General features: G+C 42.5%; 1 protein-coding gene across 3 annotated transcripts; it reads right to left on the minus strand.

Annotated features, from left to right (window-relative positions):
* Positions 1–660: 660 nt before the first annotated feature.
* On the minus strand, positions 661–27,455 carry LOC139571234 (protein HID1-like). 3 transcript variants are annotated; one of them, XM_071393897.1, is made up of 20 exons: positions 27,224–27,455; positions 24,716–24,865; positions 23,824–23,985; positions 12,551–12,667; positions 9,492–9,598; positions 8,807–8,923; positions 8,488–8,725; positions 8,082–8,138; positions 7,803–7,943; positions 5,646–5,736; positions 5,225–5,376; positions 4,911–4,989; positions 4,631–4,795; positions 4,191–4,282; positions 3,880–4,015; positions 3,333–3,559; positions 3,050–3,139; positions 2,807–2,898; positions 2,328–2,486; positions 661–1,765 (listed from the first exon to the last, which is right to left on the minus strand). In XM_071393897.1, the coding sequence occupies exons 1-20, from the start codon at positions 27,287–27,289 to the stop codon at positions 1,702–1,704; spliced, it is 2,502 nt and encodes an 833-aa protein (XP_071249998.1). In that variant the 5' UTR covers positions 27,290–27,455; the 3' UTR covers positions 661–1,701. The 3 variants fall into 3 exon arrangements, with proteins under 3 accessions (XP_071249998.1, XP_071249999.1, XP_071250000.1); XM_071393898.1 differs by having other exon boundaries at positions 12,551–12,664; positions 27,224–27,414; XM_071393899.1 differs by lacking the exon at positions 661–1,765 and having other exon boundaries at positions 2,347–2,486; positions 2,807–2,939.
* Positions 27,456–27,722: the final 267 nt, after the last annotated feature.

Raw genomic sequence — 27,722 nt, forward strand, 5'->3', positions numbered from 1 at the left:
CTGGAACAAACTGACTTACATTTACTCTGGGACATAAGGCCACAATGAGTTCCCTCCACCTTTTCTTGTCCTTGGTGAAAAGTTGTGCAGACTGACTACTAGGGACTAGCTAAATATCAAATAACTGTAAAGATGAGATGTAAACATTTCCTTTATGGAAAAACTTTTTAAAACTTAGAACATTTTAAGACTGTCAATGTTTAAAATACTTGACCCACTATGTTTTGACATTAATTACACGTGTACATTGATTCATAATTTATATAATGATTTGTTTCATATGATATCCTGTAGAAGTTACTTTATGAAAATATTGACATTATGAAATCAGACAGAATGCAATTTACCTGCAGTTCAAAAGCCAATACATTCCATAAAGATATCCCTCCCTGTCTCCGTCTGTCAGTTCACCAAGGTCCTGGTCAGTGCACCTACGGTGAATTTCAAACCAGCCACTCGCCCCTACCAACTCGTTTGGAAGGCCCTCCATTGTCATGTGTTTCTGGTGAACAGAGTGGGACTTCAAGAGTGGCGAGGGGATCGAAGAAACCCATCAACTTCAGGACACTTGTGACTTGAATGACGCAATTCATGTTCCACGTTTCAATAATAAAATAAGCATTAAATTCAAATGAGAAAAATCTGTCATTTTACAAGATATAAACCTTGGTAACAAACATTTAATGTGGGAAGTATTTCATGTTACATGTGTAAAGCCTCAACATTAGACAGTAACAAATACAGGTGGCTCATAACAAGCCACATCGCATAGATTTTGTGTGAAATTATGCAAACTCAAAAATAACGCAGTGAGTTATGGGATACCTCATCACTCTGAAGCGGACAGAATAGCTGACTCGGTCGAAGTGGCTATCGGGGGATCTAATTAGCCATCCATTATTTTCACACCCTCAGTTTTTGGGACAAGTGTGCATATGGCGAATGGGGCGTGTGAACACGGAATTGGAGGGGCGATTTGGGATTCAGCACTAGTCTTCCTTTTTAAATTCAGACGTGACAGGTTTCTTAAAGCTGCATCCTTTAGTGAGGCTCACGCTAGTCTAAGTCTATTTCACACCAAAATAAAAATTAATTTTTACAGCGATAATAGGTGAAAAATGAAGCTCCCTGAAAAAGGAGATACTGAAAATAAGTGCAGTACATAATCTAAAACATACAAAAACTTAAATGGCAGATTACCTAACGTATACATACGGTAGTGTATACATGGTTTTTGTTTGGCAAAAAAAGATACATCAAGGTTGGAGAAGTGAAAGAAAATACACACCAGTAGAGGGTTGATATGGCAGATCTTTTGGCAGTTGTAGTAGCAGACAGCTTGTAGTAAAAGTGGTTTAATACATGATGATTTACGGGTTGGCAAGAAACAAAATGCAGAAAACAAACTGTCAATTCTTGTTTTCTAGAGCAGGTATGTCCTCTTCCTCATCCAGACTTCTGTTCAGGTTTGGAGATGGCAGTTGGTAGGAGACGGTTATGAGTTGGTGGTTCTGAGAGGGAACCAGCCAGACAACCCAGTTCCAGAGAGACGCAGCGTACTTCCCAAATAGCACCCTATCCCCTTATATAGTGCACTACTTTTGACAAGGGTCCATAGGGCTCCAGTCAAAAGCTATGCACTATATAGCGGACAGGGTGCCATTTCAGACGCAGTCGTAGAGACCTCTTCACCTCCTCCAGTTAGATCCTCTGGATCTCAAACAGTCTGACGTCGGTGTCGTACCAGATTGGAGGATCCACGTTGCTACGGTAACAACAAAAGCCCAGTGGAAAGGAGAGAGAGGAATCATGTCATTGTTAATAAAGATCAGATTCAATTTGAGAGAATCACTCACAATCACCTGTGAGTCATGGAATAAGTGACTCGGCAAGTAGATGTGACAAACACACTGACTGACCACCAGCTGGTATACTTTATTCCTAGACCTGGGAGCTGGTAAAGATAGCTGGATCAAATAGTTAGCCAGATGACCAAAATTGCTTGAAATAACTTCATAATTTTGAGAAATATAATGATAATGTATAACTGACTTGACAACAACCAATATACAAATGTTGATTTCTTTATCAACCAGAAAATCAAGTTATGTGGCTATTAATCAGTTAGCTGGCCAATTTAATAATCCTGCTTTCGGGAATACCCTGCACTGCTCTTTTGTAATTACTCCAAAGTAGATCTTAACTTAATCTATAGTGTCTTGTCTTATTCATTCTGTACATGGATTGGGACTTTTACTACAAGTATTTACTGTCATCACCATCAAATGTTTTAATCTTTCCCTTTTCATTTGGCCCATGTTGCTTACCGTAGGTAAATGACACCCCACATGTATGTGCGGAACCACATGGCAGTGCCCGCGTTAGCCTGGTACTTCCTGATGAGGATGGGGTGTGGCACAGGCAGCAGGCCCACCAGGGTGCCATGCTGCAGGAACTTCAGGATCTCTGACTCATCTGTCAGGCCCCTGGAGGAGATAGACATATACTTTAGTTTTACAGGGACAGTGCACATTAATCAACAATACTGTAAAAGTGCCAGTTTTAGCCAGATGGCAAATTTTTAACTGTAGTCCCTGGGCAGGTTAGATTAAATGTATTGGTATATCTCATCCATGCTAATCCAGTTCTGGGGAATGATATTGATCACTCTGTGTTCTGGTCACTTATGGGTTCCACAATCAAAATCACATGATCCTACAGATGCTCTGTCATACTCTCTTGAATTGAAAAGTAACCACCTCCCCCATTTTACATTGTTGGAAAGATTAGGATCCTTCTCCCTTACTTGTCTATGCAGATCTTCTCCACCTGAGGAACCAGGACTTGTAGCAGCCTCATGATCGTCTGGAGAGGAAGCTTACTCTTCCAGGAGAGGACCTGACAGAGAACAGTACAGAGAAAGGAGAGCAGGTCACCATCTATCGGGAGGGAGAGAAGGAAAGATCTTACCAATGATGTACATAACACAACACCCCAGCTGTGAATGTACTGTATGTTTAGGGTTGGATGGAAAGGGGAGGGCTCTTACCCAGTCTGGAGTAGGGTTCCAGTATGTAGCTGATGCTGACACTCTGGACAAACAACCCCTGGCTGGGTCTGACTCTGGTTGAAAGGCCTCCTGACAGGAATAAGAATAACCATTGTGGTAGTCACTAGGCTCAACAGCATTTTCTTTACAAAATCATGTCACTGAGAAGTTGCATTCTGTATATATTTTGTCCTGATACATGTTCGTAATTCACTAAATCATTCCCCCATGGATTGCTTTCCAGTGAGCTTGGTTCATGAGTCTCCCCAATCAGAGCTCTTACCTCGTTGTCTCTCTCTGAGTTGGACTCTGTGTCGCTGGCTCCTGATATACCACTGGTGTTGGTGTCAGCGGACTGTGGAGAGTGTTTGTGCTGGTCACCAGCCGGTTGAGGCTGCAGAGTGTGTGTATGCTGGTCAGCGGTCATCTGTGGAGAGTGTGTGTTGTGCTGGAGACAGACCATGGTGCCATCCTCAGAGACCTGAGCCTTCTCTGTCAGCTTGTCAATAGCTACAGTGACAGCAGACTCTTAGAGAATTGTTCAATGGTTTCTAACAATGAAACAAAACTGATGTCAAATGAGGGATTTCCATGATATTTGGTGAAAATTACTAAACCAAATCAAATGCTGTTTTGTTTTTTTATAAAAAGGGCTGAGAGAATTCCAATATCTGTGATGAACTGAGTTGTAGAGTGATAGGTTATAAGTTAGTGAAGCTTAGTGGACAACCGGCAAAGCCAAGTTAATAGAAAACATTAACATACCATACGGAAATGTGCTTTGCAAAATACATGCATGAATGGAGAGCTCCAAAGAGGAGAGGGGGTACCTGGTATGGCCACGAGGCTGGCTTTGAGGGTCCCTGGCTCGGCTGGGATGGCGGGTCGGGACCCATCCATGGAGATGGTCTCCTGGGAGTTGGTACGGGAGATACGAGCCAATGTCGTCTTCTTCATCTCTAGGGCCTTGTTATGTGGATGGAGAAGAAAATGATCAATTAAAGCTTCAATGATTCAACTGCAACTGTGTCAAGTTAGTGCTGGCCCCTTTTTCATTTTAAGATCCACTGTTCGCTGTAACATGGACAAAGTTGTATGGTATAGACTTTTACATTAGAGAGCACATTCTCTCTCTCTTTACCTTGTGGATAGTGACCGGGTCAGAGGTCAGATTGGCCAGCTGATGGAAGATGTTGCGCTTGCGGATGAGGGTGTACACCAGGTTACAGTTACCTGGAAGGGGGAGGAACAAACCGTGGGCAGGTTTATAATGTTAAAAAACGTGCTCTTAAATAGTATCAGTCTGGCAGTTTATGTTCTGGTCATTTAACGTCAACCATGTTGAAACAATCCCAATGTCCACCAAGAGATGGTGTAGTTCACATACTGCCCAGTCAGTGCTTGCTGACTGGGAGTGAGCCAACCTAGCCTCTTGACCCCAGGTTTGCTCTACTACTTTGTGACGACTGACAACGTGAGACTATAGAGCCTGGGTCCCAGATCACTTTGTCACTCATTCCCATGTTTGGCAAGACAGCACAATCAGATATGGGATCCGAGCTAACTACAGCCAGGCCTTACCATCAAACTGATACTGTATGATGTTGTTGAAGACCTCGAGCAGGAAGAAGACCAGATGATGGTTCTGGGAGGCAGAGAACAGGAACCAGTTGGTGGAGAAGGCTTCCAGGAGGTGGAGCAGCTTGTTGGCTGCTACCATGGACAGACTCTTCAGGTAGGGAGACACTGTGGAGTATTGGTGTCAAGAAACTGTAATACCCAGATGCTGCCAACAGGTGGTGACCATTTCACTGACAGTCAGACACTCCCCCACATATTTAAATAGAATAGGAGCGCTCACCATTCACTATGATGGTAAGCAGGCAGTCAAAGAGAGGCTTCAGGTGCTGGTGTCCACCTGTGATGATTTTGTGGAAAATCTAGACAATCACAAATGAACTAACATAAGGCAACTGTGCACAGTTACCTTAATAGTGTACTATGTATAGTCTCCACACACTTGAATCAGTGGTAGTTTCAGTTTATGTGCCAGGCTTTTCGGTCAACAAAGACCTTCATCAGAGCATGATAAAATATATAATTCCCTCACCCCACACCCATCCAGGGAAGCACTGAGACATCTCCCATCCAGACAGCACCAGTAGCACTACTCACCATGATGAGCAGATCAGCATGTGTTCCAGTGAACACAGGGATGTCCATGGGGACTCGTACCGAGTAGGTTTTATTCAGACGCACACCAAAGTTTCTCTCTCCACTCAGCAGCAGCAGGATAAACACACCAATGTGTATCAGGCCCACACAAGCTGCACACACACACAGTACATGTCACACAAACACACACTATAAACTAAGACAGAGTGCATGTACACCTAGTACCCAACAATCCCAAAACATTCAGAGACTGCATTCGGAACATGCACACAAATCAAATTGTATTGGTCACATACACATATTTAGCAGATGTTATTCCGGGTGTAGCGAAATGCTTGTAACTGCAAAGTTGCTTAGGAGCAAGAAGCAGAGCTGCCATATCTCTCAGCGCCACCTACTCAGACAGTTCTGTGTGACTCACACTGGTCAGCTCGTGCATCATTCAGGTAGAACAGGATAGGCACCAGGACATCCAGAACATCACTGCTCTTTAACACGAAGAACAGAAACTTCTGAAACAAAAAATATATTTTTTTTTATTTATTTGGATCCCTTTTAGCCCACAAAGGGGCTAAGAGATTGAGCTTCAATATTATATGAATAGTCGGTGTGCAAACAGTTAGGAACAACAGTACTGTACTTAAAAATGTCACAGACAGAAACCCAGAGGTTAGACACAAACACTTTAGACAAGACTTGTCAAAGTTAAAACTAAATTATTATCAGAATCTTTAAAACCTTGCCCCCTAGAGAATCTGCAAACTTAAGTGATGAAACATGAAACATTTATTTAGAGAAACACTTTAAAAAGGCACCTCATCTCCTCAGTGCATACCCGATGAGAGACCAGAGGAGGATGTAAACATGTAATCAACGTGCGACGCAATGAGGCTTGTACCAGGTAGCACAAACCGACAGATGGCACAGTGTTGAGGGAAGAACGGTAGAGAAACAGGATGCAGAAAGTGTTGAGAGGCCGTGTGCAGCACAGAGCTCCAGAGACCGTGGCACCTAACAAACACAGATGTGCCACTTTACCCTACTCTCTAGACACCCCTCAGTGTTCTTAATGAACCGAAATGAGAGAGGCAAAAGTATTATTATTCAATGACCTGTAAATATACGACTAAGGACCACTAATGTTGGGAACAGCTGTGAAGGGTGAGGCTAGATGGGGGAACAGCTGTGAAGAGTGAGGCTAGATGGGGGAACAGCTGTGAAGAGTGAGGCTAGATGGGGGAACAGCTGTGAAGAGTGAGGCTAGATGGGGGAACAGCTGTGTAGAGTGAGGCTAGATGGGGGAACAGCTGTGTAGAGTGAGGCTAGATGGGGGAACAGCTGTGTAGAGTGAGGCTAGATGGGGGAACAGCTGTGTAGAGTGAGGCTAGATGGGGGAACGACTGTGAAGAGTGAGGCTAGATGGGGGAACGACTGTGAAGAGTGAGGCTAGATGGGGGAACGACTGTGTAGAGTGAGGCTAGATGGGGGAACAGCTGTGTAGAGTGAGGCTAGATGGGGGAACGACTGAAGAGTGAGGCTAGATGGGGGAACAGCTGTGTAGAGTGAGGCTAGAAGGGGGAACAGCTGTGAGGCTAGAAGGGGAAACAGCTGTGAGGCTAGAAGGGGAAACAGCTGTGAGGCTAGAAGGGGAAACAGCTGTGAGGCTAGAAGGGGAAACAGCTGTGAGGCTAGAAGGGGAAACAGCTGTGAGGCTAGAAGGGGAAACAGCTGTGAGGCTAGAAGGGGAAACAGCTGTGAGGCTAGAAGGGGAAACAGCTGTGAGGCTAGAAGGGGAAACAGCTGTGTAGTGTGAGGCTAGAAGGGGAAACAGCTGTGAGGCTAGAAGAGGGAACAGCTGTGTAGAGTGAGGCTAGAAGAGGGAACAGCTGTGTAGAGTGAGGCTAGAAGGAGAAACAGCTGTGAAACTAGAAGAGGGAACAGCTGTGTAGAGTGAGGCTAGAAGGGGAAACAGCTGTGTAGAGTGAGGCTAGAAGGGGAAACAGCTGTGTAGAGTGATGCTAGAAGGGGAAACAGCTGTGAGGCTAGAAGGGGAAACAGCTGTGAGGCTAGAAGAGGGAACAGCTGTGTAGAGTGAGGCTAGAAGAGGGAACAGCTGTGTAGAGTGAGGCTAGAAGGGGAAACAGCTGTGAGGCTAGAAGGAGAAACAGCTGTGAGGCTAGAAGGAGAAACAGCTGTGTAGAGTGAGGCTAGAAGAGGAAACAGCTGTGTAGGGTGAGGCTAGAAGAGGGAACAGCTGTGTAGAGTGAGGCTAGAAGGGGAAACAGCTGTGTAAAGTGAGGCTAGAAGGGGAAACAGCTGTGAGGTTAGAAGAGGGAACAGCTGTGAAGAGTGAGGCTAGAACAGAAACTAAGAACCATATGACCTAGGATGGTCTTAGTGCAGAAGAACTCTGTGTGCTCCGAAACCTTGTTGAAGTCCCAAACAGATCTGGGACCAGGCTAGAAGTGATGGGGTGAGACTACAAGTCCATCTAGGATAGTATTAAGGCTACTACAGCACTGTTGTATCCTTCAATATAGGAATGAGGGGATGCCGGTGCTAGGGCTCCAGTCCGAACCTTGTTGAAGTCACAGAGCTTCCAGAAGAGCACCAGGAGTTCCTGGTGGAACTGGATCTTCTTGGTAGAGTTGGGCAGGTAGGTTTGGATCAGAGGGTTGGTCATCAGTCTGGCCAGGCCCTTCAGGATGAAGCTGAAGTCCTGGGGAAAGACAGGAATGACAAACAACAATCTATCAATTTACGGTGACTTGAAGGGTTAAAAAAAGGACCTCTGATTGACCCATTGAGTCATATGGCTCTGGATTGACCATTTGAACAGTGTACATTAGTCTCCTACCTCCTCCCTATGGATCCTGGACAGGTAGTTTACAAACAGGTTGTCTGGTCCCACAAGCTGAGAACACAAGGTAGAGAAAAGTTATCAGATGATACAACAACTAACAATTCCACGTGGCCAGAGGCAAGCTGGAGCTACCACCATGTTGCTTATTCCTATCCAGTTCTCCACAAGTAGCTGAGATGTAAAGCAGAGGTGTCAAACTCATTCCATAGAGGGCCTAGTCGCTACTGGTTTTAGTTTTTTCCTTTCAATTAAGACCTAGAAAACTAGGTGAGGGGAGTTCCTTACTAATTAGTGACCTTAATTCATCAATCGTGTACAAGGGAGGAGTGAACCCACAGACACTCAGCCCTCCATGGAATGAGTTTGATGTCTGTTGGGGAAGGTATTCAGGGTCTCTTACCTCCTTGTCTTCCATCGCAGAGGCGGAGAGGGAGTCTAAGTGGACCAGGATGTGTTGGGCTGTGGCTGCAGCTGCCCCGGCTTCGTGCTCCAGAGTCACTATGAGGATCTGGACAGCATGCTCCACCAGCACCTCTCGGTAGTCAGAGAACATCAGGTAGTTGTAGGGGATACCGTACCCCACTGGGTCATAGGCACACACCACGTTTAGGAGAGATGTGAAGAGAGGCAGGGCATGTCTGGGAGGGGGAGGAAGAAGTTAGGATGAGTGTAACACACACGCTTCAAACCAAATCAGTCATAAAGTGTGTGTGTGTTACCTGTTATCCGTAGAGCTGAAGAAGGTAACCCAGCGGTTGAGGATGTTGTTCTCAGCAGAGGGGGGCAGGTACATGGCGTCAGAGAAACAGGTCAGAAGCAGCTTCAGCAGCTCCGTCCTGACCAGGACAGTGGAGTGAAAGATGGAAACATCTTGTAAATCCCAAATCAACCCCTTGCCCCTACCCTCTAGGCCAGAGGTAGGCACCTAGATTCAACCACGGGGCAGAATTTTTTTTATCCCAGCAAACGGTCAGGTTTCAGAAAATAATTATAATAATTTGTACATTGCAAATTTACCACAAGTAAGCCCAAAAAGAGATTGAAATGATAGTTCAAATACATACTGTACCTTGATTACATTGAGACATGATCATGTGAATTTCTATTTGTGGGAATACTTGGGAACAGAATTTCAGAATAATTTTTTTTATTTATTATTATTCCTGGTCATTTTACATTATTTTTGACCACCAACTGAAACCCAACTGCTCTAGTCACTTGTGTAGATCTGAGAGGGTTGGATATGTGTAAGCAATGTAGTGGGAGTTCCATCTTGCCCCCCGATAAGCCAAGTGGAATTGTCGCCGTACTAATTATATCTATCCAATCCTCTCATATCTACACAAGTAGATCTAGGAATTCAGAGATGCCCTCTCTCCATCCTCCCTGGTGCTGTGATCTCACCTGTTGAGGTCGTGGATGTAGTCGAGAGGAGGTGACTGAGCGAACCCCACCCCTGCCTCCCAGATGTACTCACAACTGTCTATCGACTGCATGTCCTCCTCTGTGTCCTTGGAAACAAGAGAACACTGATGTGACCTTCAAACCTAATCAAGCGGGGGGGGTTTTCGTAGTTTATTTTTATGAAATCATACAAAATTCGAATAAATGTTGTTACACTAATGTAGAACAATGATTGTTTGGTTTACTATAAAACATGGTTCACTGCACAATGTGTAATGTAAATAATTAATGAATGTCAAATGGGATATCGGTTATTGCCACCCTACAGTGCAGAGATCACAAAGGACATGGTGGACCGTGCTTTATTCATATCAACAGAGGGACGGGGGTGCTGCGACTGTGAGATAAATCATGAACTGAATGCATCAGGGCTTGTCGGTAATGAACGGGTGACTGGCAAGATGGAGTATGGCACTACAGTAGCAGTCAACTGAGGCAAATAGCCTGATCGACAGGGGGATACATAGTCATGTGCACAAGGCAGAGTGTGGGGGGGGGGGGGGGGGGGGGGGTACTCGGTCGGGGCATTAGCATTAGAATGCACAAGGAGCAATTTTAAAATTTGGTTGTGCATCAGCAGTTTCTCTCTTGTTATGTCAGTCACTGACTGTCACTCAATTAGCCAATGTCAGTTTGAAAACTGGTAAGTCACTCTAGCGGCCAGTTATCTAAACTTTTTAAAATCTTTTACCTTTATTTAACTAGGCAAGTCAGTTAAGAACAAATTCTTATTTTCAATGACGGCCTAGGAACAGTGGGTTAACTGCCTTGTTCAGGGGCAGAACAACAGATTTGTACCTTGTCAGCTCGGGGATTCGATCTTGCAACCTTTCGGTTACTGGTCCAACGCTCTAACCACTAGGCTACCTGTCGATTACTTGTAGTAATCGTGGTCAAATAATCGACCGGGGGCCACAACTGATTTTTTTAATCCACTCTCATTCAGATATCATAATAAAAACTGCAAATATTTCTCTCCACCCAATGGCAAAATATGTAGAATTTCAGCAAACTTGCTATAAAACTGCAATATTTTCTCAATGCCCCACAACAAAATGTAGAATTGCAGGAAATAAACTCTAAAACTTCTCTCCACTGCCAAGAGGGGGGCTGCTGAAATGTATTGCTCGCAAGGTGGGGGGGTTTGGGGCCCAACAAAATGTTGCTTATGGCCCCCCCAAAAGGATAGGCCTGGCTCTGACTGCATGTGTGGGTACAGATGTGGGTACGCAGACCTGCCGCTCATGATGAGTTCCAATTTTTGATGGCTCCCACCCCCATCAAAGTTGCCCATCCCTGCTTTATATAGATTACTATTCCTGACCAGGGCCTATAGGGCTTTGGTCAAAAGTTGTGCACTATATAGGGAATGGGGTGTCATTTGGGACACAGCCTTTGTTCACACTTCTGTCCACCTTGTGATTTTACAAGTGGCCTGAGCTGAGCACTCATCTGACTTTGCCCACCTATTGTCCAACACCTCTGCAGAGAGAGATTTTAACTGCCTAGAAGGAGTGTCAGCAGCAGCCCCATTTTTAATCTTCATAGAGTACTATATTAAGTTCAGTTGTGTAGGAACTCTGTCATGATATTATTCACTCTAATCAATAGTTGACTCCAACCTTGGTAGTGATAGACGTTGCGTGTGTGTGTCTGTGCATGTTCCTCAAGCAAGCAAATTAGCCTTTCCAAATAGTTAGCAGTCATTCAGCCTTAACTGCCTGGATCCTTGAATCGATAGGGATACACAGAATACACACAGCCCCTGGCTATTCTCCATCTCCACTCTGCTCCACACAACTCTGCTGTCCATTTTTTTCTAACACCATCAAGTGCTCCACTGAGTGTGACATTTCCGTGTGCATGCACGTGTGTATGTTGAGTAGCTGTGAGTGAGTGGTCAACTGGAGGATAGGGAGGGTGGAGGGTGACCATTTTATTTTCACGGCCCTGTCAAACACCATTGGGCCCTGTGGGGCCTGCAACAACAGCATAGAGGTGTTTGCACAGTGGATAAGGAGTGTCCACCACCCTCCTCCTCCTCCTCAGCCCAGTTGACAAACATGGCCCAGGGTCACACCTCACACTGAGGACTTGAGTCACTGATTAACCCTGGAGCCTAGTCTGCACAGGGGAGCTAACGGAGATAACAGGTGCATTACACACAGCATGGAAGCACAACAGGGGTCTAATGGGACATTCTGTTCACTTAGGGACCAATCTTAATTTGAGTTTAATGCGAACGTCTGCATAATCTCGTTTGTGTGAGCAGATCTTCAGTTACAATTTTCCCCCGCAAAATTAAATACAAACTTTAAATTAAACAGTTGGACGGACCCTATAGCCTTCTTAGACTCAACAACTCTGAGGCAATTATCAGCAGACAAAAAAAGAAATCACTAAAAACAGATCACCCAAGAAGAAATATTCATGCAGAGAAAAGCACAAGGAATGGATGGCATTCCCATAGAATTCTATTCAACATTTTGGGACAAAGTAGCGCCTCTAATTACACAAATGACAGCACACGTCACACAATTCAGTACTTCCTAGTTCCATGTATCAAATCGTTATTTCAGTTATATTAAAACCAGGAAAATCTGGAGTCTCTTACTGATTATAGACCCAAGTTTAAGTTTATTGAATTGTGTCAATAAAATAATAACAAAGCTTATAAGCAATAGAATGGCAAAAATCTTACCAGATCTGATACATATCAAACAGTATTTATTCAAATTTGACAATGACAAACAAATACAATCAAATGTTTGAGTTTAATACAATACTCAAAAAACAAGCTATAGGTTTATCAATAATGGGTGTTGATATGGAAAAGACTCATAAAAAAGCTATAATATACACAAATAATACTGTACATTATCTGTGACAGAGCCTGGGCTCGAACCCAGAATCTCTAGTTGCACAGCGATGCAGTGCCTTAGACCATTGCGCCACTCGGGAGGCCCCCTCTCATAGCATTTCTGTACGAGGTTACTCACCGGGCCGGCTCTCTTGTGGCTCTGGACGGTGAAGTCTGGACAGAAGAGCAGGTCAGATACAGCCAGGAGGAGAGACTCAGCCAGGGGCCTCGCTCCATCATCATTACCTTCATCCTGCTAGGAGACAGACATCATCATCATCATGCTCATCCTAGGACACAATCCTCCTCCTCGCCTTCATCCTGCTAGGAGACAGACAATCATCCTGCTAGGACGAAATAATAATAATCATCATCCTGCTGGGAGACAGACAGACATGTAACCTAGGATACAATCCTCCTCCTTATCATCACCTTCATCTTGCTAGGAAACAGACAAAGAGTTCGGCCACAGGAAAGAACACGTATTTTCGATACTAATAGTGTATGTATACAGTACCAGTCAAAAGTTTGGACACACCTACTCATTCCAGGGTTTTTTCTTAATTTTTTACTATTTTCTACATTGTAGAATAATAGTGAAGACATCAAAACTATGAAATAACACATGGAATCATGTAGTAACAAAAAAGTGTTAAACAAATCAAAATATATTTCATTTGAGATTCTTCAAAGTAGCCACCCTTTGCTTTGATGACAGCTTTGCACACTCTTGGCATTCTCTCAACCAGCTTCATGAGGTAGTCACCTGGAATGCATTTCAATTAACACGTGCCTTGTTAATTTGTGGAATTTCTTTCCTTCTTAATGCGTTTGAGCCAATCAGTTGTGTTGTGACAAGGTAGGGGTGGTATACAGAAGATAGCCCTATTTGGTAAAAGACCAAGTCCATATTATGGCAAGAACAGCTGAAATAAGCAAAGAGAAATGACATTCCATCATTACTTTAAGACATGAAGGTCAGACAATTCGAAACATTTCAAGAACTTTGAAAGTTTCTTCAAGTGCAGTCACAAAAACCATCAAGCGCTATGATGAAACTGGCTCTCATGAGAACCGCCACAGGGAAGGATGACCCAAACTTACCTCTGCTGCAGAAGATACGTTCATTAGAGTTACCAGCCTCAATATGTATCCCAAATAAATGCTTCACAGAGTTCAAGTAAGACACATCTCAACATCAACTGTTCAGAGGAGACTGCGTAAATCAGTCCTTCATGGTCGAACTGCTGCAAAGAAACCACGACTAAAGGTCACCAATAATAAGAAGAGACTTGCTTGGGCCAAGAAACATGAGAAATGGACATTAGACCGGTGAAAATCTGTCCTTTGGTCAGATGATTCCAAATTTGAGATTTTGCAACCGTCATGGCTTTGTGAGACGCAGAGTAGGAGAATGGATGATCTCAGCATGTGTAGTTCCCACTGTGAAGCATAGAGGAGAAGCTGTGATGGTGTGGGGGTGCTTTGCTGGTGACACTGTCAGTGATTTATTTAGAATTCAAGGCACACTTAACCAGCATGGCTACTACAGCATTCTGCAGCGATACCCCATCCCATCTGGTTTGCGCTTAGTGGGACTATCATTTGTTTTTCAACAGGACAATGACTCCACACCTCCAGGCTGTGTAAGGGCTATTTGACCAAGAAGGAGAGTGATGGAGTGCTGCATCAGATGACATGGCCTCCACAATCACCTGACCTCAACCCAATTGAGATGGTTTGAGATGAGTTGAACCGCAGAGTGAAGGAAAAGCAATCAACAAGTGCTCAGCATATGTGGGAACTCCTTCAAGACTGTTGGAAAAGCATTCCAGGTGAAGCTGGTTGAGAGACTGCCAAGAGTGTGCAAAGCTGTCATCAAGGCAAAGAGGGTTACTTTGAAAAACCTCAAATATAAAAATATATTTTGATTTGTTTAACACTTTTGGTTACTACATGATTCCATGTGTTGTTTAAGTTTTACTTTCTTTACTATTATTTTACAATGTAGAAAATAGTAAAAACAAAGAAAAACGTTTGAATGCGTAGGTGTCCAAACTTTTGACTGGTACTGTATCTTACATTGTAGTATAAAATGGGTTAAGTAGAACTGCATTAAGGATTATCAATAACGAGCGTGACAAAAACATATCAAACTCAATTGTGTTGAGACCATAGTACCCTTTCCAAATACTTAGCAGGTCTTCAGGCCACTTTCGCCTTAACCTCCTGACTGTGTGTGACTGCCTGGGTCCTTGAAGCTATCGGGAAAAACATAGTACCCCAACCAGTTCAGTCTGTAGTAGAGAATGCCTCCTCACCGATTGCTACAACCGTTCCGCATTCACACCGACTCCCATAATAGTTTGGCATTCACCCATCCAGCCTCTCACTTTAATTAAAGGCTATCCAATACCTCCCCAATTCAACCACTGGCCAGGAGGGAGGGATGGGGGAGGGAGACACAATAGGAACAGTGTTCAGGCAGGCTGAGATGCTCTACAGGCCAGGTTACAGGAGACCCAGCTGGTCCAACAATTAACAGACATGGAGGGAGAAGGAAAGCCCCACCTCAAAGAGTTCTCTCTGCCTGGGACAGTGACCTGACTCAACACCAGGTCTGTGTTCATAAGGCAAAAAACCCTGGAAGAAGATGGACTGTAACAGGGAAGTACTACTAGGGCTATAGTGGTCACAAAATTTCATCAGCTGGTGATAGTCAAGCAAATAACCGTCAGTCTCACGGTAATGGACAAACACATTTAGCATCTCCTGGCTTCCACACAAAGTCTACAAGCCACTGATGCAGATCTATGGAACATCTACATTTAAAAAAAAGTTATAAATCCATGTAATATAGCCTACACCTTCACAATAAATCCATTATTTATTTTAAACAGGTCTTAAAGGAGCATGATATGAAGAAAATATAGTATATTTCAGAAGAACAGAATAGCACACTGATTTGTCGTTATGTTAGGTCCTGATCTGGCTATGCCAAATGGCTGTGGGCTGCACTAGTTCATTTAGCAGACAAGATTTGCTTAGAAATCTGTGGCATTATTTTATAGTATGAAGAATACAATTGAACAAAGCTGAATAAAATATAAATTATATTTTCTCCAAACAATGAGGGCGCAACATGCGGCTATTATGTGTTGAGCGGTTAACAAAGAAATAGGTATTCCTATATGCTTAATTTAGAGTTATTAATGGAACTTTAGTTGTTCTACAAACATTGGGTTATATGTTTTGATTTTTAATACATTGTAAGGCTGTATGATGCGACTAATAATGATTTAAAAAAAGTTTCTTCTGTTCAACTATTTTTTATTGAACACACACAAGAATGTTGTATAGGTATAAAAGACAGGTATACAATTCTTATCTAAACATAAAAGAGCAGACAGAAACAACAAGATCCAGAGTTCTGGGTACAAAACAAATATTACAAAACAAGACATACAGAACAAGCACAGGTAGAAAGAAAGAGGGTAGATGTCACCCCCCCCCCCCCCCCCACTTATTCCCCCCCTTTATCCCTCCCCCTTATTCCCCTCCCGACTGCTCGGGTGGCGGGGCCAGCACATGCTGCCCAAAGGTAGATTAAAATATTACCATTGAGAGTGCGATAAAAAGTACAAATTTACAGCGCCGAATGGTCCAAGTAAGAGAGGAAAGGCTGCCAGATTTCATCAAATGTTGATAATTTATTGTTCAGAATATATCTAATTCTTTCTAAGTGTACAGTGTTTGCCAATTCGCTGAGCCATAATTTGGTAGAGGGCGCTTCCCTCCTTTTCCAAAACAACAAGATTCGTTTTTTTTGCCAAAATGAGACTGTAAGAGATGAGTTGTTTTTGGGGGTTGGTTAATCCGTTTAAGGAATCAGACACTCCCAGGATTATCAGAAGCGGGTCTGGGTCAATTGAAGTCTCCAGAACTTCAGAGAGGATCCTAAAAATTCCACACCAATAACCATACAAGCTAGAGCATAGGGCAAAGCAGTGGAGTAGTGTACCCTGCGCAGCCTGACATTTATCACACATAGGGGATGTATCAGGAAATATCCTATGCAGTTTGGTTTTGCAATAGTGTAATAGCTTGAATTGTATGAGACAATGTCTGGAGTTAATGGAGCAGGTGTGGATATACTCCAAGCTATCTTCCCAGTCTGCCACCGAATCGAAATGTCAGTCCCTAGTTCTTCCTCCCATTTTGCCTTAATGGCATCTGTAGAAGGTGTGCTAACAGATTGAAAAGCATCATATAGACGAGATATCAGTTTGTCTGAGATGGGGGATGTTTTTATGCATCCGTCAAACATGGAAGGTTTAGCTTAAAAAAGTTTAATGAAAAGGCATGAGCTCTGCTTTGTTTTTTTGCACAGGCTGTACACACTACATCAGCTACTCATTTACAATTTGACAAGCACTAGATAATGCCTAGAATTTCAAGGAGGCATCCCCTTTGTTTGGCCGTAATGCACCCTAAAATAAATCCATGCCTTTTGTGGCCTGTGGCCTTTGTGCCCTTCTCCCTGAGTGTTGAGCGTGCCGAATCACCTCTCACTCACATGGCTCTCCATCATGTGATTGAGTCTCTCACAGGCTACAAGTGAAGAGAGCCACATCGGGGACGCAACTGCGTGCGTCCTTATCCAATTCTGAGGTGCATATTGAAGATATTGGAAGATCTGTCCACATTTACTTGTCGTCAGCCAACAAGATGAGTAGGCTTAACGAACAGCAAAAACATATCTACTATCCTCCATAGTACGAAAGTCGACCTATTCTATTCTCTGCAATAAATAAATATTCCAAACATAGTCTGGGACAGTTGTGGGATGCAAAAGATCCCAAATTAATACAACCACTAGCATCAAAAAAACTTTTTTACGCAATGTGGCTGACGCAACAGATCATTGAACATTGAAAGTCAATATAAAAAATTTAAAAATAGTTCTTAACAGCGTGTTAGTCGAAACGTTGATAAACTATTAGGCCATTTCTTCACATTATAAGCGTAGTAGGCTATAAGCGCAAATGTTCCATTAGCGGAAAACACCATTATCAAAAGTGACCGCAAATGCAATTATACATGTAATATTTTTATTAAAAAAGGTGCATTTTTATGGTGAAAATTATCTTCCCCAAACTTGAAACTCATTGCTGATTATGTATGCAGGTTAGGCTCTACACCCCTTGCAAAGCCGATAAATTATTTGGCCACTTTAGTTGTGATACAAACCTTTTTAAAACATATAGCAGTCCCTCCAGGATTCCGCGATCGCATAATTCAATGCAAAATCAACCAATCAGCGCATATTATGCAAGACCTCATAATTCTTACCAATTCCCGCACTTTTAGAGCATAAAAGGGTCCAATCAAAGCGGGTTCGTAATTTTGACCAATTACTGCACTTACCGTGGAAAATGGCCCAATCAAACCACACGTAAACAACGTTTTTTCCCCCTGGCCTGTCAGCGTATTCATATGCGTAGATGATGGGTGATTGTTGATGGCTGACAGGCAGTACAATGAACAGAAATCAATCTAATTTGCCAACAAAAATAACACCTAACGACCGTGCAAAACAATTTCCAAATGTTTTTGGAAACTAGAGAAAGTCGACAATCAACAGTCACTTCGAATCAGCAAAGCATATGAGAATGTCAGAACAGTTCCCACAGCAGAGGTAGATCACATTGACTGAAGTGGTAGCAGGGAAGACTGTGGCAAGCCCTGAGAATCAAGGTGAGTGGCGTTTTACTCAACTTTTACTCGCTAACATTGGCATTATTAGGGTGGTCGACACTCTGCCCTCCCCAGTCTGTCTATGGAGAGCGCTGCTCATAGCACGGAGTGCAATTTGTCAGCATTGCCGTTTTAAACTCTAAAACTTAATACGGATCACAAAAGCACAATCTTTCTGGATGAAATTTTTTTGGGGAATAATAATCAACCACAACTCTATTTTTACGTGTTCTGTTCTTTATCTCCCTTACGACCCTTTTCAGAAAAAAAATCAATATCAAGAATTTTGAAGACAACTTATTAGAAAGAAATATCGATCCTCAAATTGAAAGTGATGATCAGCTTTTAATCTATTTGTTTTTTTAAGAGAGAGTGAGAGAGAGAGAGAGAGAGTATGAATGGGAGGTGCATCTCGTGTTGATAGCAAGCCCCAAGCCTGATGGAGAGGTGTGTGTGAGTGAATGTGAGTCAATTATGACAGAGCTGTTTGTTCAGGAAAATAAACCGAATTGAGCACTTTAGATGTTTCTAATTGTTTTTGTATTTCGTATTCTGCTTAAAATCGTCCTAAAACTGAGCACATATGACTTTTATTGCTTTATATGAAATTAACTTGTAAAAAAAAAAAAAAAACGTATCGCAGAATTTCTGTAAAGCTGCCACAGAAATCAAGCACTTTTGGCTGCAGAAATCACAAAAAAAAGAGAAATCCTGGAGGGACAGATATAGGCCTATGGGCTAGGCTACATGGGGTGTGCGACTATGATTCGAAAAAGTCGCAAAAAAGGCATTATTTCTTATGCTGGGCATCATTCACAAGTGATAATATCTAATTCATACTTGATAGGCTAATATTGTCACCCATCAGATTATTCTTGATTTAATCTTGTCTTTACATATACTAAATAATACACTGCTCAAAAAAATAAAGGGAACACTTACACAACACAACACTTACACAACTCCAAGTCAATCACACTTCTGTGAAATCAAACTGTCCACTTAGGAAGCAACACTGATTGACAATAAATTTCACATGCTGTTGTGCAAATGGAATAGACAAAAGGTGGAAATTATAGGCAATTAGCAAGACACCCCCAATAAAGGAGTGGTTCTGCAGGTGCTGACAGACACAGCAAACCTTCTTGCCACAGCTCGCAGGTCATTTTGCAGGGCTCTGGCAGTGCTCCTCCTTGCACAAAGGCGGAGGTAGCGGTCCTGCTGCTGGGTTGTTGCCCTCCTACGGCCTCCTCCACGTCTCCTGATGTACTGGCCTGTCTCCTGGTAGCGCCTCCATGCTCTGGACACTACGCTGACAGACACAGCAAACCTTCTTGCCACAGCTCGCATTGATGTGCCATCCTGGATGAGCTGCACTACCTGAGCCACTTGTGTGGGTTGTAGACTCCGTCTCATGCTACCACTAGAGTAAAAGCACCGCCAGCATTCAAAAGTGACCAAAACATCAGCCAGGAAGCATAGGAACTAAGAAGTGGTCTGTGGTCACCACCTGCAGAATCACTCCTTTATTGGGGGTGTCTTGCTAATTGCCTATAATTTCCACCTTTTGTCTATTCCATTTGCACAACAGCATGTGAAATTTATTGTAAATCAGTGTTGCTTCCTAAGTGGACAGTTTGATTTCACAGAAGTGTGATTGACTTGGAGTTACATTGTGTTGTGTAAGTGTTACCTTTATTTTTTTGAGCAGTGTATATGTGTGACATTTGTTTTGATTTAGAACGGACCATTATCATACACCTGTATCGAAACAGGGGCAGCAGGAAAAAATACATGTAATCTATGCACTTAAATAGCGAATGGAGAATGCTTTTCCCCATGGTTTATTTTCATGCCAGCCAGGTAGGCTATAATCCTGTTGTAAATATAACCAATGTGCTTAATATTAGGAAAGTTGAGAAATAAATATAGTAGGCCTAGCCTATAGAAAGCTGATGGGATCCTGTTCTTTTTAATAGAGGCCATCACTCTGTTTTCTCCTGCAATTGCATAGCCTATAGAAATGTTGCGCAACATGAGCTCATGGGCTCTCGTGAAGTGTTTGATTAGATTCGATACATTTGCATTGACGGCAGAGTGATTATAGGGACAATAGAGTGCTGAGTACCAGCAAGTTAGCAAGCAGCATCAGAGCTTGGAGAAGTCTAATTACCATGACTAAACGGTCATGTGGAATTTGACAGCCTTCATGACCGCCGGTGTGACGGTAATATGGTCATCGCAACAGCCCTAGGTACTACCTGATCTTGTCTAATAAGAAACGCACATTTTCATTTTGCGTTACACAAAGTTGTTAAGCATTTTTCTACGGTGTGTCCAAATGGACACAACCCAGCTTGGGCTCATCCTACAATGCTGGCTGGTCAGAGCTTTGAAAACTTGAATACATGCAGTTCCCACCAGACAGCACAGCAGCGGCTGCAGTAGTGGGGGACAGTCAGTATGGGAGTGGGGCGCTCACTCACAAATTCAAGAAGAAAATATGTTCCATAGAAAACTGAAAAGGGAGCTGAAAAATTAAACCAGAGTCTTGGGAAGAATTTTCTTCCTCTGTCTGTCTGTCTATTCTCCGAGCCCACAGTGCATGTTTCGTGCTAAATCACCAGCATCCATTTCACCATAAGACAAACCTATTCTATCCAATGATTTGTAACAAGTAGGGGAGAGTGGGGTAAGTTGAGTCAAAGGGTTAGTTGAGCCTTCCCTTGTTTCTAGGAAACCATACACATGGCTCTCGACCTTTCCCTCTCCCAAGTCCGTAGGGGAGTTGCAGTGATGGGACAAGACTGTAATACCAATTGGATATCACGAAATGGGGAGAAAAAGGGGTAAAAATAAGTCTGTTTATGCATAATATGTCATGCATATGAACTCAAGATTTGTATTGTTAAAGAGCAGACATCATCATGCCTCTTGTATTCCAACATAAAACAAGCAGGGGTCTAGCACCCCTTGAAGTTCTTGTGATCTTTCAGTTACTCCACATCAAGAACACCATTTGGCGAAAGGCTCGGCACACGCATACCCAGGCTGACTGGCTGGCGTTCAGGCAAATGAGAAATAAGTGCACCCAGGCTATCTAGAAGACCAAAGTTACAGTAGGTACTTTAAGGAGTTCTCTTACTGTGGGTCGAACCCCAAGAAGTTCTGGAAAACAATGAAAGACCTGGAGAATAAACCCTCCTCCTCACAGCTGCCCATGTCCCTTAATGCTGATAATGTGGTTGTTACTGACAAGGAGCGTATGGCTGAGCCACTTCATTAATTTGACTCAGCCATGCCTCCTTGCCCATCCAACACTTCCTCATCTCCCAGCCCTTCTAATGCAACTTTAACTTCTTGCAACTATAGGGGGTGCTGTTCCGCATTAGCATATTTGTGTCTCCAAATTAAACTGCCTCGTGCTAAATTCTTGATCGTACAATATGCATATTATTGTTATTATTGGATAGAAAACAGTCTATAGTTTCTATAGGAGTTGAAATTTTGTCTCTGAGTGGTACAGAACAATTTTTACAGCACTTTTCATGACAGGGTTCAGATTTCAGAAATTTTTACCTCTGATCTGGGGTCTGTTTATAAGGCCACAGTGAATGCTATGAAGAAACCGACACTGCCTACGTCTTCCTCTGGGTGTCTGTACGTCATCACGTTTTCAATGAAGTCGATGGGATATTCCCAGCCATTATAAAAGCCCAAAATGTACAGAGACCCCCCTTTCTCAACGTGCGCCTCAAGCGTGAAGGCCATCGGACCTGCCTCGTTCCAAATCGTTTTCTAACCAGCAGTATTTCTCCGGTCATGTTTTCAGTCGTTATAGTTGTTAAAAACATCATAAGGTAGTGAATTTTAACCGTTTTATAGCAATTTATATCCGTTTAGTGCGATTCTGAGGAATTTATTTGTCGTGCACTTTCTAGCTTTGGGAACGTTTCGCGGTCTCGGTCGTTGTTAGTGGACATTTCGAAGGACAGAGGACATCTATCGACCAAAAGACGTTTATAACATAGAAAGGATACATTGCCCAAGAATATGATGGAAGATCAGCTCAAAGTAAGCAATATTTAATATGATAAACCGTGTTTCTGTCGAAATATTTTAAACGCATATTTCGCCATTTTGTTTGGTATAGCTTCACCTGGCGAACCCTGTATTGAAAAGTAAGGATAATTTTAAAAATGTAAATCAGCGGTTGCATTAAGAACTAATTTGTCTTTCGATTCCTGTCTACCCTGTATTTTTTAGTCAAGTATATGATTAGCTTTCAATTAAACTAGATCACTCTGATAGATGACGTCAGACATATTGAGGCTTGATTTCCTAGTATTTTTATTGTGTAACCACGGTTTTGTATGGCTAAATATGCACCTTTTCGAACAAACTGTATATGTATGTTGTAAAATGATGTTACAGGAGTGTCATCGGAAGAATTCTGAGAAGGTTAGTGAAAAAATTAATATCTTTTGGCGGTGATTACGTTATAGCGCTCTTTGGCTGGAATCGATGCTCTGGTAACGTTTTCACATGTAGTATGCTAACTTATCGATTTATTGTGTTTTCGCTGTAAAACGCTTAGAAAATCTGAAATATTGTCTGGAATCACAAGATCTGGGTCTTTCCATTGCTATGCTTTGTCTATTCTTATGAAATGTTTTATGATGAGTAAATTGGTCATACACGTTGCTCTATCTAGTAATTCTAGTCGATTTGCGATGGTCGGTGCAATTGTAAACTGTGATTTCTACCTGAAATATGCACTTTTTTCTAACAAAAACTATCCTATACCATGAATATGTTATCAGACTGTCATCTGAAGAGGTTTTTTCTTGGTTAGTGGATATCAATATCTTAGTTGAGCCGAATTGGTGATAGCACCTGAAGGAGTAAGAAACTGATGGAGTTAGAATAGTGGTGTATTTTGCTAACGTGTTTAGCTAATAGATTTACATATTTTGTCTTCCCTGTAAAACATTTTAAAAATCTGAAATGGTGGCTTTATTCACAAGATCTGTATCTTTCATCTGGTGTCTTGGACTTGTGATTTAATGATATTTAGATGCTACTATCTACTTCTGAAGCTATGCTATCTATGCTAATCAGTGTGTGGGGGGTGGGGGGTGCTCCCGGATCCGGGGTTAGTAGCCGTGAAAGGTTAATGCTGATAATGTGGTTGTTACTGACAAGGAGCGTATGGCTGAGCCACTTCATTAATTTGACTCAGCCATGCCTCCTTGCCCATCCAACACTTCCTCATCTCCCAGCCCTTCTAATGCAACTAGCCCCGATGCTCCTTCCTCTTTCTCCCCTGCCCCGCCACACAGCTTCTCCCTGCAAGTGTTCACTGAGTCTGAGGTGCTAAAGACAAGTGGAGAGCGACAAGTGGAGAGCGAGACTGGCATCGTTGGCAGCAAGCGATAGAGAATGCATCCCTCTTAATTTCCAAATAATTAGGGAACACAGAGGTGAGTCTCACCTAATTAAAATGACCCTGACCACTGATAAACTGATACGCAAATTGCATATATAATGAAATCACAACTTCAAAGGGTTACATGTCCAATGGGCTAGGATAGCAACGAACACAGCATTTTCTATATTGGATGGTGCCGTTGATGAGTAGTACAGTATTCTCACCCGAGCTCCAGGCACGGTAGACCAGAAGAACCCTCTCCAGTCTGCGTCCTCAAAGATGTATGGTAGGATACGTGTGAGCAGACGGGTGCAGTTCAGGACTATCTGTCTCTCCTTCTCTGAGGGACAACCAGATTCAGCCGCCTGGACTAGCTTCTCCACCGCCTGGAATGAACACATGAACATGTACAGTTAGTCAAATACAACACACCCTCTCACACACTGCTTCATTTCTTGCTTATGCAAGCGTTTCCAGTTGAGGGCTTATACAGTAGACCCGTGAGGCTCAACACAGGCATACAATTCCATTTACAATAGTTAATCTGCTGCAACAAACACTAGCATTCCTTTAACACCATCTGTATCCAAGGTACCCAATAGAATCTGCTTAAATACAGAAAAGGATGAAAACACACCATTTAAAAACAACTAGAGACATATTGGAAGCAAACCCAGGTGGAACACCTGTCCGATACTGCAGTACAGCAGCACTTAACACACTCAGAATACACCTGTTACTAGGGCCGAGACAATGCAAGTATCGTGGCAAGGAAACAAAACACGAGGCGGATTGAACTTATTTAGGAAAACAGCCCTAATGTTGGGAACAAAAATCATTATGTTGTCATCCAGAGTCCCATTTATTTATCTTCCAAGCTATAGCACACAATATTTTACATACAGCAGGTTTTTAAAGGACCAAAGAGTGGTCTGCTTCGTGTTCTGATTTTTGCCATGGAAATGTTTTTGCGATACTGATATCATCCCAGCCCTACCTGTTACTGTACACCGTCTTGCATTCCTATTACACCAACTGTATCCAAGGTAGAAAAAATAAAGGTTAAACACACATACACACACAGAGGATGTACTGTATCCTAGTACCCTACATTACCTTGTAGCAGAGGGTTGCTAGATTGGAGGGAGATTCCTCCCTGACAGCTCGTATCTCCGCTGCCGGCACCAGAGCAAACACATCCTGGACGGTCGTGGCAGTATCCGCCCAAAACTGGTCCCAGAAGGCATCGTCTGTAGTCTCCACAGGCTGGGGGAGATGAGGCAACAAACAGGGATCAGATATATTCCCCATCCCAAAACCCTGTCTGATGAAGGCTCTGTAGCCAAAACATTCGTCAAATAAATCCACAGCAAGAAAAATAAATGAGAGTGCAACTTTTTCTTTAATCTGTTCTGTAGACATTTCCATTGAAAATAAAGGAGAGCCGCACACTCTAGCTCAGATGCAAACAACTTAATTACCAACGTTTCGACAGCCAAGCTGTCTTCATCAGGGTGTAATCACAAACACTGCGGGATGATTTGTTTTTATAGTGTCAAAAGACACACAGGTGTCTGTAATCATGGCCAAGTGTGGCCTAATATCATTGGTTAATTCTCAAATATTAAAATGGCATACAAACAGCATACAAAAAAACAAATGGATAGCTTACGATCATAGATTCATTTTAGACTACACAAGCTTACAAACAATTACAATGGCAAAGTCACAATAATCACAAGAGTGGCTTCAGATCAAAGTCTATGTTGAGAACGAAGGGAGCAAGGGTCTTTAAATTAAAGATCCAGGCAGCCTCTCGTTTTAACAATAAATTATCAAGGTTACCCCCTCTCCTAGGGAGGGTGACATGTTTGATGCTAATATATCGCAGAGACGAAATTGAGTGGTTTGCTTCCAAAAAGTGGGTAAGTCGAGTTTTTGCACCTAATGGTACTACGATGCTCTGAGATACGTACTTTTAATTCTGTAGACATTTCCCACCATGTGAGCATGGTAAAAATAGCCTCCTCAGTCTGCACACTGCAGTCTATGCTCCCATGTGGTGGTAATGGTGACAGCGTTGCGACCACAAATTCAGGTCTTCGTATCCTTTATATTCCCCATGATGGCCAGTAGCTAGCAATGCACTATGTGGCAGTCTGACGCTCTGACCAGAACAGTGAGTCAGAGGAAACGATCTCCATTCTGCACACCATCGCAGATAGAACCAGACATCATGCCACTCTCAGACACACAGAGCCAGGCCCCATCTAAACCCAGTCCCAGATGTCACTCCACTCTCAGACACACAGAGCCAGGCCCCATCTAAACCCAGTCCCAGATGTCACTCCACTCTACATCATGTGAGTGTGCTCTCATTGAGGAGCACAGACGGTTGTGATGCTGACATTTCCCTTCTCTACTAACTTGTACATTATTAATTCAGAAACCTGCTTGGCTGTAGCATTCAGGAGCAGAGCAGATAAATATAGACATAATAAACTTAGTCATGGACTAAAAATCACTTTTGATAGAGATTCTTCATTGAGCATTGCTTTTTAGTCCGGGACTAAGATCTGTGCCCAGGAAACCATCAAATGTTTTATTTTACCTTTATTTAACTAGGCAAGTCAGTTAAGAACAAATTCTTATTTACAATGACAGCCTAGGAACAGTGGGTTAACTGCCTTGTTCAGGCGCAGAACAACAGATTTTTACCTTGTCAGCTCGGGGATTTGATCTTGCAACCTTTCGGTTACTAGTCCAACGCTCTAACCACTAGACTACCTGCCGCCCCAATGAAGAACACATATGATGAAATTAACTTTTGTTTTGTTGTACAGACAATATATTCAGCTACTTGTTTTGCCTTGATGACAGGGTAAATGTCACCCAAACAGTGCACTTTAGACTAATGCTTATTTAACTAACTTGAATGTCTTTCACCCCACCTTAAATCAGCCACATTGTCTGAGTGTTATGATTCATTCAACAACCATGTCATCAGAAATGTAGCTGGAAATGGTTTCGAGGCTACCTTTATTCTATTTTTTTAAATCAAGGAAGAGTAAAGCAGGAAAATTATCGATTCAAATACAGCCCCGAATGTACAGTATTCATATTCGCATCTCATCATAGCTCTGTGAATAGGATACACCTTAGAATGACTGTCTGCACCTGATATGAGGCTCTTGGTCGTGTTTATTATAACTACAGAAGTATGACTACAATGTTACATTTGATTACAACATAGATACATTGTTGCCGATATTATGAGTCCACTATTTGATTACACAAATTCGCAGTATTTATAACAGTACCCTACAATTAATCTAATTGTCAGTTTATAGCCAATAACAAAATATAAATATCCTAGTCCTACATTTTAATTAAAAGTTTACATTTAACCAGTAAACTCTGCTTTTGGACTGATGGTAACCATTACTGTATTTCTCTACCACCCAATCATCCATGTCACTCATCCATGTGTGTCAAATACAACTTGTTGGCAGACTACCATCTGGCCCACTTGAATTGCTATTTTTATCTTGAAAAACAGAACTGTTCATAAATATTTAAATGCTGCATTGGCCTATACAAAAGAGCGTTATTATGTTAACAAACCTGTGTTTTGGTTGTTAGTCGTATCACAGCTTTCCTGAAGTTGAGTTTGGAGTCAGCGTTACCCATGTTGTACTAGGCAGCCACCTGTTCGCTTCGTCTGAAGCGCCTGTATACTGATCCGTCCGTCGGTCGCTCGTGCGTCGTCTTCCTCGTGGATAGTCTCCCACATCCGTCACATCCTCCTCCAGTTGCCCTGAGCCTTCGCGACTCACAGTCTGGAGAAATTGAACTAAGCAGAATCCAGGCATGGCGACTTCCGGGATAAAAATGTACATATTTGTTTTAGTTCACATCTTTAATGTGAATTGACTGACGTAATTCCTTGACAATTTACCTAAACACCTGATGAATCAGCTCAACTACAGCCAGCAACCTGTAACAGCATATAGGCCTACAAATTATAAATTATAAATAATTAATTACATGTGGTTTACCTTTCCTCTATAACACTGCACAATGTAGACTAATTATTAGAATACATTTTGATAGACTGATACTT

This window comes from Salvelinus alpinus, chromosome 3 (assembly GCF_045679555.1).
Source record: "Salvelinus alpinus chromosome 3, SLU_Salpinus.1, whole genome shotgun sequence".
In the NCBI taxonomy this organism is placed as follows: Eukaryota; Metazoa; Chordata; class Actinopteri; order Salmoniformes; family Salmonidae; genus Salvelinus; species Salvelinus alpinus.

What these genes read in the sequence shown, in the direction of transcription:
- LOC139571234 (XM_071393897.1), bottom strand. Translation starts at nt 27,289, where the DNA reads ATGGGTAACGCTGACTCCAAACTCAACTTCAGGAAAGCTGTGATACGA. An exon ending in TTCAGCTCTACGGATAACAG is followed by an intron (nt 8,726 to 8,806) that starts GTAACACACACA and finishes TCCCCCTCCCAG; the next exon opens with ACATGCCCTGCCTCTCTTCA. An exon ending in GAGAAGATCTGCATAGACAA is followed by an intron (nt 2,487 to 2,806) that starts GTAAGGGAGAAG and finishes TATCTCCTCCAG; the next exon opens with GGGCCTGACAGATGAGTCAG.